The sequence below is a fragment of the Haliotis rubra genome, unplaced genomic scaffold (genome assembly GCF_003918875.1).
Source record: "Haliotis rubra isolate DU_JTF1 unplaced genomic scaffold, ASM391887v1 Scf12, whole genome shotgun sequence".
Classification (NCBI taxonomy): domain Eukaryota; kingdom Metazoa; phylum Mollusca; class Gastropoda; order Lepetellida; family Haliotidae; genus Haliotis; species Haliotis rubra.
This window is the reverse complement of record NW_025765114.1, coordinates 381,337-396,940: the sequence shown is the minus strand read 5'-3', so window position 1 is coordinate 396,940 and position 15,604 is coordinate 381,337. Positions and strand designations below refer to the sequence as shown.

The window sequence follows — 15,604 nt, the reverse complement described above, 5'->3', positions numbered from 1 at the left end:
TCATGGTGTATAGCCTGTTAGGTGTTAAGTTCAAATTGCATGTGATCGAAGTTGTGTATTGCATATTGTCATTAGCAGACTGGCAGGCAGACACATAGGTGTCAATAAAGCAGACATTGAGTTTTGTCTGTGACAACGACATATCTATATCACAGTTAGAAATTCGGACAATGCTAAATAATGACGTTGCTGTTAAGTATCGAACTTAGAAAGAGACTCGGTAAGAAGAACGTGTGGTGAAATAGTCAAATGAAATTATATAAACAGTTAAATCGGTAATCTACTGTCATAACATATAAAAAACTCGCGCCTGTGAAATATCAACAAAAGTCAAAACACTAGAAAAATAGCTCACATCAAAGCCCACTCCGAGTACTCATCCGCCAGCGAAGTTTTTCTGTGTTGAAATGTCGAACAAGGTTCTTTTAAGTAACGAGTAGATTATTTACTATTTGTTGTTTGTGTACACAACCAAGATTAGGCTACTCCTGCTCACGACCTTATAATCCGGGCATCCCGCTTCAAGCTTCACGAACCTATTCACTGCGCATGCGCTATGAGCGCAGCGCAGCACAGCTGTTGAAACCACATTTCACCCCAGCTGGGGTGATTTTAGTGAATCGTTTGAACTCCGATTTCGCGGGGTTTTTTCATCGCGTTATTTTTCAACTTTATAAGTTGAATTGCATTTTTGATAATTTGTTTCTGTAAGTCCATACCGAAAGGTATCAGAATCTGCAAAGTTGTTTTGCGTTGCATGTAAGCTTTAGGTTCTACTAACCCACTGTAAATAAATTATTCGGAATATATGCCATAAGGGAATTCAGTCCCTAGATATATAAATCAAACTGTCCAAGCGCACTAAGTGTCGTGTATGACTTCATTACGTGCAAACTCTCTCTGCAGGATAATTGGAAACCATGAGCAATTCAATATAAAGAAACATGTATTTTGTCGCAAAATGTGTCAAAGTGGAATCTATATACCTCGGTTGCAGAATATGGTGAATGGAAATTCCACACAAATATCAGTTCCAGCATGACTCTTGATGTGGCATAGGATGATGCTAATATTCTGTTTAACCAATCTAAACTTCTAAACCGATTAACACTTTTTCTGTATGTTTCAGCATGATGCAAGTCGATAACAGCGCGGGAGCAGACGCCTTTAACCTGACTGCCGTATTAAGCATAATACAGCAGCTCTCTCCGGCAGATCGACAGATGCTGTTTGAACAAGCAGGCATTGACGGAGAGTACGAGCTCGAACGGCTTCTAAACGGCGACAATATGTATGTTACAAGCTTCGAGGAGCCTGTCATGCAGTATCAGGAGTACAGAATAAACAAGTTGCTGTTGTTATATGTGCCACCCATTCTTATTATTATTGGAACATTTGGCAACTTGTTTTCTTTCGTTGTGTTACGTCGTCGACCAATGTTAAAAGTGTCCACTTATTTTTACCTTGCTTCCCTTGCCATAGCAGATTCTTTAGTGCTGTACATTGGGTTGTTGAGGTTGTGGATTGGGGAACTGACTGGTGTGGATATCCAGGTACAGGCTAACTGGCTGTGCAAACTTACAGTTATTTTGGGCTACGTGTCCAGCGACACTTCAGTATGGCTCATCATGGCAGTAACGGTGGAGCGCTTTATCGTTGTATGCTATCCATTTAAGGCAACTGAAATGTGCAACGTTCCCCGCGCACGCTGGGTAATTTTTGTTCTTATATGCCTCATGTTTGCCATAAATTTACACTTTTTATGGACAGTTGAATTAATAGAGACACCAGTGGATGGAAAGAACATTGCTAATTGTGATGCAGTAGACAACCACACTGTGTTGGTGGATGAGGTATGGCCATGGGTGGACGGAATAATTTACTCATTTCTGCCGTTTGTTACCATCCTGGTATTGAATATTCTGATTATTCGACAAGTTCTCAATGCGCGAGGCAGTCGAGAGCGGATGAGGAGCATGACGGAAAGAAGGAAGCTTGAAGGAGGGAAGAAACAACCAGGAGAGGGAAGTACCAAACTGACCGTTATGTTGCTTACAGTCTCCTTCAACTTCCTCATCACCACGTTACCCATGAACGTTTCAATGATTGTTCTCGCATTCCGCAGAGATAACAATGATATGCATGAAACTGTTCAATTCAATCTTGCAAAGACAGTTACAGAATTGTTAATGTATGTTAACCATTCCATAAATTTCTTTCTATATTGTGCCACAGGACAAAAGTTTCGACAACAAGTACTTCAGCTGATATGTCATAAAGACCCGTCACCGTCATGGACGTCGGTGACAGAAGACACAAATACAACACCGTTTGGTAGAAATACGCGGGAACTTTTGTTGAATCACAAGGTTGAATGTAGTCCCCTCAACTGTGGTAGGAGAGTCACGAAGACTCGACTCTAAATACATTTTATGTGCGTGAAATGTGCACTGAAGGCTGAACGTTACTTTAACGTGAACAACGAATGTTCTTAGTTTAAATAATGGACGATTCAATGTGTGCTTAAAAGATGTTAAAGTAGCATGTCGTGATTAGGAAAGTCCATTGTTGTCAGTTTCCTTTCTTCAGCCAACAGATAAATAGGTTGTCATGCGAGTTGTGTTTTGGAATGGTAAGTATCACAAGGAGTTAACGTTATATTTTACAAACCTTAGTGAGCTAAATACATGGTGGATGTTGCCTATGCAAGATATTTACCATCCCCGAAACAAGCGCGTAGAGGTCTGAACATTAATTCTTATTCTTTAATTCTCTGGGCTGAAAACCTGTTCTAATCACTCACAGATATTAACTAAACATTGCATGTCTTCGTGGAATGTGTTTTTCGCCAGGGGATCATTATTGTGTTAGATGGACAGGAACAACAGACAATAGTTCCAACTGAAACTAACTGAAAATAACAAACCTGTACACAATTTCTCTCTGTCTTTCGTGGCAGAATGTCTGTCAGCACTCTAGAGTAACTGCCTAACGAAACCCTACTGAGGGACGTTATGTTATGATTCTGGGGCCTACCCGTCATCTAATACTGCCAACAAGTTTGTGGCTCCTTTTAGTAGCTTTTGTATTAAATAAATAATTGCATGACAAACCTTTGTCATACTTTTGTTTCTCGGTTCGAGGTATTACACTTGATTGCATAACTAGCAACATTATAAAGGAATACGAAAGAAAAATACAATTTTTTCGTAAATCGTTCCTTGTGTTTTTATGCCCTAAAAGTCTTCTTACGCCATTCTTAAACGTCACTGAAGTTGAGTTTACTGCAGAACTGTTTTTCGTACAATAGCGCAAACACGGCATTCTGTTTAACAATGGATTTAAACAGGCAATATGTGTTGGCGTGTATATTGTTTCAGTTAAGACAGTGTAGTGTGATATGTGTACACTTATTGAAAACTTTCACCTTGTCTTTTGTGCCATGTATTAGTTTACGAGTACGACAGTAAATATGAAAATAATTATAGTATCAGTCGTTAAGTTTTGCCTGCATTCAAGTCCTAATTTGTGACTTGGTAGACTGTTATGGGGCCCCTTTTGGTGGAACATTCTTGTTCTGTGCACGTTCCCGCACATGTCTTTGTCTGATGTCTTTGTCGGTATCATGAAAAGTATGAAATGTTTCACAACAGTTACTATTAAATTATGTTGAGCAACATATTTAACCAAATAGTTCATTTTTGCTATTGTTATTGATGCATGGGGTGGACAATGATCGGATGCAAGAAGCGCAACAACAGTTTAAGGGTTTTAAAGTAATACCCACATAACACTTTTTGCTAAAGTTCATAATATGGACACTCAAATCATAAAACATATATCTACAAAGACAAATATAAATTCCGGAGTGAAAAAACAAAAGTCACGTATCTAACTTCTTAATGGAACAAGAGACAAGCAAACTTTTTCAATTATAACAGAGTGAGAGGCAAAGGCACAAGTGCAAGGGCAAGTCGAGCATTCGTATTAACATGTCATCCGCACGCTACGCGGGTTTTGTCACTGCTTGCGGGCCTGGGCACAATGGCTGTAAGTCGTAGTTTTTGTGTGAGTGAGTAAATATTGGTCAATGCTGCATCAGCAATGTTGCAGCTGTCATGTATTTAACTTCACGTTAATGAACACAATGATTATGAATGGTGTGGATTTATTCATATCTCAGTCAAATACCAAATCCAAGGGTAAAAACGGACTTTTGAGATAAAAATCTACATTTTGTCATAAAATCTGATTTGTTTTAAATATGCTAAAATCAGGTGGTTAGAAACACTGTTCTGAAAAGTTAAGATAAAGCATGAATATTGTCATAAAATCTTGCCTGATAAGCTTGAAAAGATCATACTTTTAGGGATCATTTCTATAGTATGCATCGCCATGACTTCAGGTAAAACTGACAGTCTACCAAACCAAAATATGCTAGATAGCTAGAGTGTTGTGAAGGATGCAAATGGGAGGATCTTCACATTTCAATAAAAATGAATGTGCGTAAAGACTGTGTCCAGTGCGGGACCACTGTAACACAACTTCATCATGGCGAGATAAACCAGAGGGTGAGCTCCAATCAGCGGCTTGAAGGTATGAATCTTGGTATGCTCATGATCAGCTTTTATAATATTTAATTAGAGGATCGAGGATCGGAATAGGCGAAATTTGTGCTCGAAATAGACTTATTGAGAGCCGGATTGCGCCCATACTTCGCCTTTACATTTTCTACTGAAGCCACCATTACTGGGCAGCCAACAATATATATATTTTTTCAACCAGGGATAAACTGTGGTGATGCTTTAAATATATACTGAGTCAAAAAAGAAACTTCACATTCTTTCTTCAGGGCACTATAAAAGAACAAGAGATGGTAAGATGGTTAAATTGCTATTATTTCATTGCTGAGATCTGTGTGATGTACTCGATACACTGACAGTGCCATAATCAGTTCCATTAGGCTACACCGCCGTTCCAAAACATGGGTATACAGAATGTCAAGTCACAATATGGACGTCGAGAATGGAGATTGGCAGCCCGCAACCGATTTCGAATGGTCTGTGAGGACAGTCGACCTCTAAACATCTCAGCCCTGGTTCGTGTAGCCGGCAGAAATCTGTCACGTAGGTGACGTAGGACGATTTGACGGTCTTCTGCTCGTGACGTCACACGTGGACGACCCGACCTTGGGCGATCAGAAGTGGTGCCAGTTTGTTGTAGACGACCTCGCAAGTCATACACAGTACGAAGGCTGCATCCCATTGCTCTTGCAACGTCAATAACTGATCTTCCCGCTTGCAAGATGCCAACGACACGTTCACGTTGCACATTTGACAATCGTGGCATTTCAAGTACCGTTAGAACTGTGGTTTAAAAGTGTTTTTTCAATTCTTGAGGCCAATGCAAACACGTGCATATGAAGAAAACTTCGATGCGAAGATCACGTGATCGACTGCACGTGCAAAACCTTATTTGGCACTAACATCATTTGCACGACGAATGGATGGGTTTGAGTGGGTTTTGCTAACGTTTTTCTAGAGTCGAAAGATAGGGATCCCATTTCGGATACATAGATGTATCATCAGAAAACAATTATTTATTATTTCGCAAATTACATTTTGTGAAGTTTCTTTTTTGACTCAGTATATAAACAATATGATGAAGCTGCTTCTTGAGGTCGTTTCATTACATTGCGAAGCTATACTATGGCCTGAGCTTCCATCTGTTAGTCACAACATAGTACAGTTGGTATTAACAGCTGCAGCTGATACCTTCTTACCATCGTTTGATCAATCTGTGTAAATACTGGCATGACAGGGGTATTAGTCTAAACGGTTGTTGGTAAAACAGTTCATTAGTTTCAGACTTCATTAGTTTCGCTAAATCTGAATTAACGTCAGGTTGTATATACTGTGATGGTGGCGTTGCTGTTATTGTATATTCGGCTATAACAGACAGATTTAAATGGGCAGATTTTATGTTGGATTCCCAAATGACCAATGTTGGAATTGTGTTTGGTTTCCTGTCATATAAGGTGATATAAAGGATTGAATACATTGTTAAATGCTGGAAGTTTAGTGAGATATTGGAAAACTAGTTTTATTCGTTTTAAAATAAGACATGGTCCATTTACCTCAACATATAGATTGTCAATGGGCGAGGTCAATTATCAATTATCAACAGTTTAGTACCTTGAAAAATGAAATCCATTGTGTTTTCGTAGAGTTGTGCCATTTTTATGAACACTATAAAAATTGACCAACTTCCAAGGGCAATAACTCCGACACTATTCAAGATATTGACATGCCTTGAACAAACTAAGTAGTCCGGAGTGTGGGCTTTATGTAAAACGATATATAGAACACTATTGTACTATTTGCTGTTCAGGAGAAGAAGATTGTTAAACACAGGCACCGTCAAAACGTGCGGAAATGTGAAAAATCGCGAAGTTTGTATTTGTGTCGTAATGGTGACGTAATTATTGATTTTTACATAACCATAATGTGAAGCAGAAATGTTTCCCATTCAATTATCTACAGAGTGGTACTTTGGAAAATGGTATCCATTGTGTTTTCGCAGAGTTTGACATATGTTTGAACCCTATGAAAATGCGTCTTGGAAAAATCCACCAACTTCCAAGGGCGATAACTCCTAAAGCATTCAAGATATCGATATTCCTTGTGCAAATTTTGTGGTCGGGAGTGTGCGCTTTACAAAGCGTATCGAACACGATTGTACTATTTGCCGTTCTGGAGACGACTGACTGACTGACTGAGTTTAGTTTTACGCCGCTTTTAGCAATATTCCAGCAATATCACGGCGGGGGACACCAGAAATGGGCTTAACACATTGTGCCCATGTGGGGAATCGAACCCGGGTCTTTGGCGTGACGTTCTGGAGACGAAGATTTTCAAAGACAGGCACCGTCAAAACGTGAAAATCGGCAAAAAAGCAATTTTTTACGGAAGTCTATTAGGGCCACTGATATTTTTTTATTATCTTGAAAATTCAAGATATTAAGTCGAAAATTCAAGATGCTATCTTGAAAATTCAAGAAATTAAGTTGAAAATTCAAGATATTAAGTTGAAAATTCAAGATACTATCTTGAAAATTCAAGAAATTAAGTTGAAAATTCAAGATATTAAGTTGAAAATTCAAGATATGAACTATAAACTTCAACTAAAGCTGTTCAGTATGACAGTTCAAGCAATCGGAGGGAAACAGAAGGTATGGAGCGGGAGAGATATATTTCCATATATTTCTCACTTGGATTATTAAACAAGGAAATTCTTTACCTACTTGCTCAAGACCACGGGATTGTTCTTAGTATTAGGACGCTTAAACGCATAACATCTAAGCTGAAATTATATAGAAGGAAAGAACATTCAGATATACTCAATGTTGCTCTCTTTCTGTTGAGAGTGAGCGAAACCTCCACTGGAAAGGGACAAGGTTACAGATGGTTGCACAGAAAGTGTCAGGAAGAAGGTTTAGTTGTATCAAAGGAGACAGTAAGAATAATATTGTGTTTGATTGACCCTGAGGGTGTGAAGCGGCGTAGCAGATGTCGACTCAAGCGCCGTGTCTACAGTTCTGCTTGCCCCAATGCGGTGTGGCACATGGATGGATATGACAAGCTTGAACCCCTTGGAATTTGTATCCATGGATGCATAGATGGATTTTCAAGAAACATTTTGTGGCTGGAAGCATGGACACAAACAATGATCCAAAGGTAATCGCAGGGTACTTTGTGGAGACCGTGAAGAGACTGCACGGATGTCCAGAACGGATACGCTCTGATGCTGGAACAGAAAACAGATCAGTAGAACAGATGCAATATCTGCTACGGGATGAACATATCGACAGATGCTCTGGAAACATAGCTTCTTGTACGGATCTAGTGTAACCAATCAAGGCATTGAGTCGTGGTGGGGGATTCTCAGGAAACAGTGCATACAACATTGGATGGATCTGTTTAACCATTTGAAAGAGGACGGCTACTACACTGGAGATTTCGTTGACAAGAATCTAGTTCAGTTTTGCTTCCTAGAAGTAATACAGGCAAGTATTTTGACACTTTACAATTCAGTTACATAAATAATCTAAACAACTGAATGCATATGGTAATGAAAGGTTAAGAATGTACACAGTTTGTTTGATTTGTTGCTTCATAAGTTGATACAAAAAATTTCGAGCAAGAATGCTACACTTTTGAAAAAGTTTCAACTTTGATGTCAAACATGCTCAAATTTTCAAACATGATTAGTAAATTTGTAATTGTTTTTCTATTCTCCAGAAATAAAAAACAGAGTGTCACAAACATGGAATTTTCACAGTATCCGGGCAAGTAAGACCAATCCAGGTCCCTATGGGAAACCTGCTGTGATGTTCTCACTCCTCCGTTTATATGGCGCCGAAGATCACCTGAAATCTGTCAGTGGAGAAGCCCTCACACACTGTGAAGGAGAGTGTACTATGCGAGGTGAACAGCGCTGTGATCCTACTGTACATGACATATGCACCCTTATCATGGAGGAAATGCAGTGCCCGTTTCCAGAGGAGAGGGAAGATCTAAGTGATCTGTATCTGGCATTGAGGAGAGAAATTAGAAGCGAACTATTTTAGTTTTTACTGTTCATGCGATTATAAACAGAAAATAAATCCTCAATTTTTCAAAAAAAATTACTTGTTCTATTTTGTTGTGAAATGCAAGTAGTATGAAAACTACAGACATATCTGATGCAGTGAGTGATCCCCTCATTTTAACAAGACTTCTGCTGTAAAATCACCTATGTATGTTAAGCATGTCATCTTGATGTCCTCAGATATGAAACACTTTTTCATCAAAACGAAGCAGTGTATATTACCACATATTTGGTTCAATCAGAGACCATATAATAGATATATAATTACTTGCTTGCCATCAGCTGTCTTCATCGATTCCGAAAGAAAGTGAAAGAGCGTTTGAATGATGCGATCTAACAAACACATGTTGAAGATGTGAATAAGTCTTCATGAATAATGATGTGATGGCTGCTGACTTCTTCTATATAGGTGTGCATGCTTGAAATACAATCTTCCTGTATGCACATCTGATGATACCTGCTTCAAATTACCTCTCGGTCATTTGTTTTAAACCTATTTCATTTCAAGAGAAATAAATTTTGCAATTTGGATCAGATCTTGACCAACTATTGAACCTGACTGAGACGCATCCATCATAGGGTCGCAAATGATCAAATTCAATATGTAATAAATTACATGAGAAGAAGTTATGGAAATTAAAATCCAACGTATAATTCACTTTATGGACATTTAAAATATCAGTTTACGAATTTATTTTAGATCGTGTACAGATTTGTATGATTTCATGTTTTTCATTCACAATCTAAGTCCTTGTGTTGCACCAAGTTTATAAGTTATCATGTTTTAATATTTTAATGAATTAGTATATTCTTTAGTCTATAGTCTCAATTTCAAATTCAGTTTAGAGTTTATTTGCAACAGTTGAAATTCATATTTACTGTGTTTTTAATGAAAGAATATCTAAATGGTTGAATTTAGTAGTACGTGATTGTACATATAGATCTATGGTCCTATTCTACAATAAATACATTGTACATATAAGAACGTGTGATGTTGTGCTTTAATGTTGTTGGTTGCATTTTCCTGCCAAGTTAAAGTTGACACTTTGCTGAATTCTTTTAATTGATAGGGTAATGTAGTTCAGCCCATTTAACACGAATATTTCATGGGCTCGGGGGAAAGTGGCTTTAGTATTTAGTGGCTTCCCTTTGAAAATAACAACAAATGTCTCCATACGGCCCAAAGCATAATCACTGCTAGCCCCAAACTGGCATTATAAAAACATTAACGCTCTTGGATAATGTGAAATCGTGTTTCATCGACTGCTTGACCACACCCTCGTTTTGTGCCAACGAATACTTGCAAGTAAATCTTGAGATTAGCCATGTGATGATACGTTTGGCGAGCATCGGGGATATTGGCAACTGTAATGTTAAAACTGCCTTTACCTGACTGGGTTAGTTTGCTTTTTGTATTTTTGGTTTATATTCTCTGTCCTGTCGTAGTCCGTAAGTTCTCCAAGTAAGTATCGAGGTCCAAGCCGGAATCATCCCAGTGAATGAATTACGTCGTCCATGGCCATGCCGAATGTTGAAACAAATATTCCAGGCTTATGACGACACGCATTTCGCGAATGATACATGTTCTGCGATGTTGTCAGTTGACATATGCAAATGAGAGATGAGATAAAAATTACGATTATTGTAATCAGTTTATTGGAGCTGTCCATGTAATGTTTAACTGTCAAACGCAGCCGGTGAAATCCCGCTAAGGAAATTAACTCTCGGCCCGGATATTACGCAATATTGTTTACGTGGTTACCAGAGTGCTCATTTGCGAATGTCTGCGCATGTGTACCGGTAGAGGGAAGTTAGCAGCAGGGTGTCGATGTGTATCAGTTACATGCCATGCCGTAGCGCTGATGGTTAGTGATAAACTGTTGGTGAGGGCCGTCCCTCTATTATATGGTCACTGGTTCAATTCAGCCGAAGGCTACAGGCGCATCTGCACACTCAGCTCTCTGAAGTTATGTTGAACCATTGGGCAGGACATGATCACCTTTTTCATGAATGCCTCTTGTCATCACTTACTAATGGAACTAATGGTTCATTCATAGTATTTAATTCTAACCTTACCCTTAATTGGCCCTTGGAATCTGTTTCTACATATTAGAAATATTGATCTTTATTAGATCTTTTTTGATGATTGTTTCAATATTACCATTTGAACATGCACATATACAAGAGATAATCAATGTAAATACACTCAAACAAAATACATACAAGTAGAATCTTTATTGTTTTCCTCAGAAGATTCAACGATTGATGTAAACCGACTATGCAAAGACTTTACTTGACAATTAAGCTCGAAGGAACATGATATTGGCTCCATTATCGTGTATTTTAATCCCAGATCATTTTCTAGAATTTTGGCAGGTAAATGATCATATTTTCTTTCGTCATATTTTGTGATTATCAAACTAGACAGTCAATGAAGAGTTTGTTAAAACAGGATCATGACCCCAAAATAACTACTGATAACAGACAAATTTGGCAACTTGGAACACAAACAGGAGAACATGGTACATTTCAAAGGGCTTCAGAAATGAGCAAAGTACATCACGATGACAGATGTGAATCATACAGCAGATGAGTAATAGTTACTCTAAACAAAATCCATAACCCAGATTTCACTTCTGAGGACTGAACTGAACTCCGTTCTGAAGTCAGGGTAGCTGTCATACTGTCCAGGCAGTTCAAGAACACGTCCACATGTATGTACTACCGGTCTCCTTGCAAGTCCTGACAAGCAGTTGAAACGGACAAAGATGGGTTTGTGATTTCCAGCGCCATCTGTAAGTAGGAGGTTGGTTCCTGTGCAAAATCTCAGGAAGCGTGCCAGGGAATCTGGTTTAAGTTCTTTCATAAACTTGGTCAAATAGCTTGCAGTTGCTGTTTCAGGTATGGACATATTCTCTGGCCAGGCAAGGACTTTTAAGACTTTTCTTGGCGTTGCTGTTAAGGACTGGTACAGGGTGTCAAGAGATGTATCGCCGAGTTCAAACCCAAGTGTTGCAAGTTGGTCAAACCAGCAGTTCTTGATGTACATAGGCTGCTGTATGAGCTCTTTTGTGCTGTTTCTGCAACCAGTTTCTCCAGATTACCCTGGTTTGGTACAACTCTGCACTCATGGGAGCTGAGGATATCCACCAACTCATCAGCTTCATAGTCTCCTTTCATAGCTCTGTCAATAGTGTTGGATTCACTAAAGGGAAGGAATGACAGGAACTCGGATATGAGGTGACTCTTTTTTTCAGAAAACAAATCCAAACCAAAGATGCAACATGACATGAATGCTTTCGAAAGATGTATCGGAAAGTACTTCTTTCTTTCAGGCAGAGGCAATATGTTAGGCAGATAGACGTCATCATCAGGGTTATCTTCAGATAATCCCATGGTGGATGTTGGATCTCCTTAACTATCGTCGTGAGCTCCAGATGCTCTGCTAGTTGATGTTGATGGGCGGACAATGTCATATTTCTGCTGATTTACTGGTACTGCTTGATTCACATCTTGAACTTTTTTCATGGCAAGGTAAAATTGCAAGTTCGAAAGTTTTGTGATTTCACTAATACAGTAGAACATGGTTATAGCGAACACGGATATAGCGAACAAATTTAAAAGTCCCGTCAACAGTCCTTTATAATATCATTAAAATTATACGTGAATAACGAACTCGTGAGTATCGAATTAACGGCTAAAGCGAACTGATTTACTACCCCTAAGACCCAATTAACGACATGATTAGCGAACTCACTCAGTGTCAGCTCAGCCACTTAGCGGTACAGTATACATCAATCTTGTTGGCGGTGAATCAACATTGTTTGATGGTCATTAATTAATTAACAACTTTGTATGTTGACGTCAGATTCCAATGAAACATACTGATAGTCCATGATAGTCCATCGAACTCGTAATTCATCTCCGGTCCAAATTTGACAGAATATCCGTCAGGAAAGAAAATCCTTTTGGCTTCAGAAAGGATGTCAGATTTAGTGGATAACTTGGACATTGGTGTGTTTCTGGTCCCACCTCCCAACTTAGTGCGGATCTGCGTGTAAATCTGGTTTTTGCCATCAAACTGCATCAGTCCAATTCCGATAGTTTTGCACTTTTTAACTGCATTGACGTGTTGTGGACTGTTACTTCTTGTCTCAACGCATTACTTATTAGGTGATGAATGCCTTTTAAGCTTGCATTGGAGTCTTTCAAACAGACTTTGCCTGCGTTCATTTTGACGCTTGTCACACTTACGCGTCAAGAAATTTCGTAAGGCTAACCTGTCTCTATAGTGTGGGATATATTCCCCCAGTTGTTCATCCGTCATTAGCTGGATGCAAGTTTCATCAATCTGAAAAACAGCAAAGATATGTGACAGGTTGAATATAAGTCCCTATATGACATGCTTGTGATTTACACAAACAGTAATATTCAATATTGAATGCTTTATTGAGGGTAATGAAGAAACCACAGGCTGATTAAAACAGAATTTCGGACATTAATTGCATGATAAATATAAACTGACGTACTTTAAATAGTTGCTGGACTAACGTGTAGGTGCTGAATATTTATAATTTGATAGTAACAAATAAACCCAGTGAGCTGGGAGATTCAGAGTCTAATGACATCTACATTGGGGCTGCAATTCAATTCTTTATTCTCATAAACCACCTTGGTGGTACAAGTGCATGTGTTGTAAACATATATACAAATGCAAATTCAAATTCAAGATGGCAGTAAACAACATATTAACATTTTTTCTGACAAGAGATGATAGATGTATGATATATTTTGATAAATTTACTATTTCTCGAGATGTTTTTACTGATAATATTTTCGTGAACTTTGTTCCATTGAGAAAAGGAGTTAGATGGCAGGGTAAATGCTGTTTCCTCAAAGTATCTAATGCTTTGCAATGAAAAATATAATGATATTCATCTGCGATGCTTTTAGGAGTGCATAGTTGACACGTTCTCTCATCCCTTGTAATATTATACCAGCGGCCCGTCTCAATAGGTAAACTATGGTTACATGTTCTAAATCTCAGTAATGGTAAAGAAATGCGTTTTGGAAATAGGAGATATACATCAAAATTGGGAAATGGCTTAATGGCTGGGGCCATTATCAATTTGAAGTCACGGCATACACCCATCAGATAACGGTTTAAGTAACAGGGATATGTATTGGCCCTCGTGTTAAGCTCTGTCCTATCTCCATTGAGTCTGACCAGAGTGCTGCTGTCATCACTTGTGTTGTTTAGAAACTTCAACCCCTACTCTTACTTGAATGCTAGATGTCAAGGTACAAGGTCTATCTGGAACTAACTTGTCTCTAAATTCAAAGTTTTCTTTTGTAAAATATGAGCAGGGAGGATATAGATAAACCCCTTAATAAAAGAAAACTGTGTAATGGAAGTAAAACGACCAGCGCCTGTCTTAGGGACCGTTCATAGGGGAAGTCATGATGACGTGGCGGGGTGGGGGGGTGTTTCCATCAATTTTGTACACATGTACTAGCGGGGAGGAGGTCAGCACTTTTGTACATAACAATATTTTAACATTATGCTTAAAAATATGGGTGGGTCATTCATTGATTTTGTACATGGAATGCAGGGGGATCACATACTTTTTGTACATGAATCTTAGAGGGGTTCACCCACATTGTATGTGCTTCTCCCACCCCCCACCCATACATTATGAACGGTCCCTTATGCTTAAAGCTGTGCACAAGGCTACTCTAGCTTGGTGTCATCCCAAGTGTTTGTTAATTAAGAGTTGACAGATGAGAATGTGAGGTCAGATGCCAGACCACTGGCAAGGATCTTGGGAAACTTGTGGAAATCTAGACTTGCTTCATTTAGTGCTTCAGCATTGCAGGGAGGGCTAGGCTGTAGGGGAAATAATGTGGTTCAGGGACTGTGAGACAGACTAAATAGTTGCCTAAATTCCATACTGAAATAGGTCATCTTGCCGAAATAATTAACATTACATATTTATATCTTTATATACTGTGATAAGATGATGAGCAGTTACTTAATCCCACTGGCCTCATGTACCCACTGGATATTTTGCTTGTAAATCACATTCTGTCATTCACCTGATAAAGGGGCAGGCAGTAGCCCAGAAACGCTGTGTTGTAAACATTAAAGATGTTGTAAATCCATACCATACGTTGTGTTACCTTTCAACTTCTAAATGCTCATCAGTTAACATTACCAATTTTCATTGAAAAATGACAGTAGAATTTAAACTTACCTTTTCAGACTTTAACTTCTAAAGGGAAGCATCAGGAACCCCCCTATTCCGCAGAAACTCCTCCATGTTACTCAGAATCAGTTTCTGTGAGAGTGAGCTTGTGGTGAAGTGTCAACACGCTATCTCGAATTTTCAAGATGTCATCTTGAATTTTCAACTTAATATCTTGAATTCTCAACTTAATATCTTGAATTTTCAAGATAATAATAAGCCTTTTAGGGCCATGCGTTTTTTTAATTTTTTATTGAAATTTCAAGATACTAAGTTGAAATTTCAAGATGAATATGTTGAAATTTCAAGATTAGTAAGTTGAAATTTCAAGATAATGTGTTTTACCATGCGACATGAAAATATATTTGAAGTTAATTATCTTTAAATTTCAAGACCATGCGAATCATGTGGTAGCTCACCATTTGGGGAATGTCTCTTCGATAGGAAGGATGGCTAGTCCAGGCAGATGTGAAACTACAGATGCTACTCGCACCGATGAAGTGAATGTAAGTATCTCTTTCTAATAAATTTCAATGACAAGATACATGCCAAATACAGGTTTTCCTTTTGCGGTATTTGACATTAGAATAAGACTGTAGCCTTATCTTCTTTTTGCAGTTAGAGACGTTTTTGCAATTCATTTCCTAAGTACCGGTGCGTATCATAATTTAACAGATATATGTGAGTGTTTAGCCCAGGACGTATAAAGG

At 38.5% G+C, this 15,604-nt stretch overlaps 1 protein-coding gene and 1 pseudogene across 1 annotated transcript; both read left to right on the top strand.

The window, feature by feature from the left end:
* Positions 1 to 750: 750 nt before the first annotated feature.
* LOC124262973 (FMRFamide receptor-like) lies at positions 751 to 4,348 on the top strand. The gene has a single exon (XM_046697593.1). It carries the CDS (start codon positions 1,131 to 1,133, stop codon positions 2,421 to 2,423), a length of 1,293 nt encoding a protein of 430 aa, XP_046553549.1. The 5' UTR covers positions 751 to 1,130; the 3' UTR covers positions 2,424 to 4,348.
* Positions 4,349 to 4,353: 5 nt separating this feature from the next.
* LOC124263145 lies at positions 4,354 to 4,473 on the top strand (annotated as a pseudogene).
* Positions 4,474 to 15,604: the final 11,131 nt, after the last annotated feature.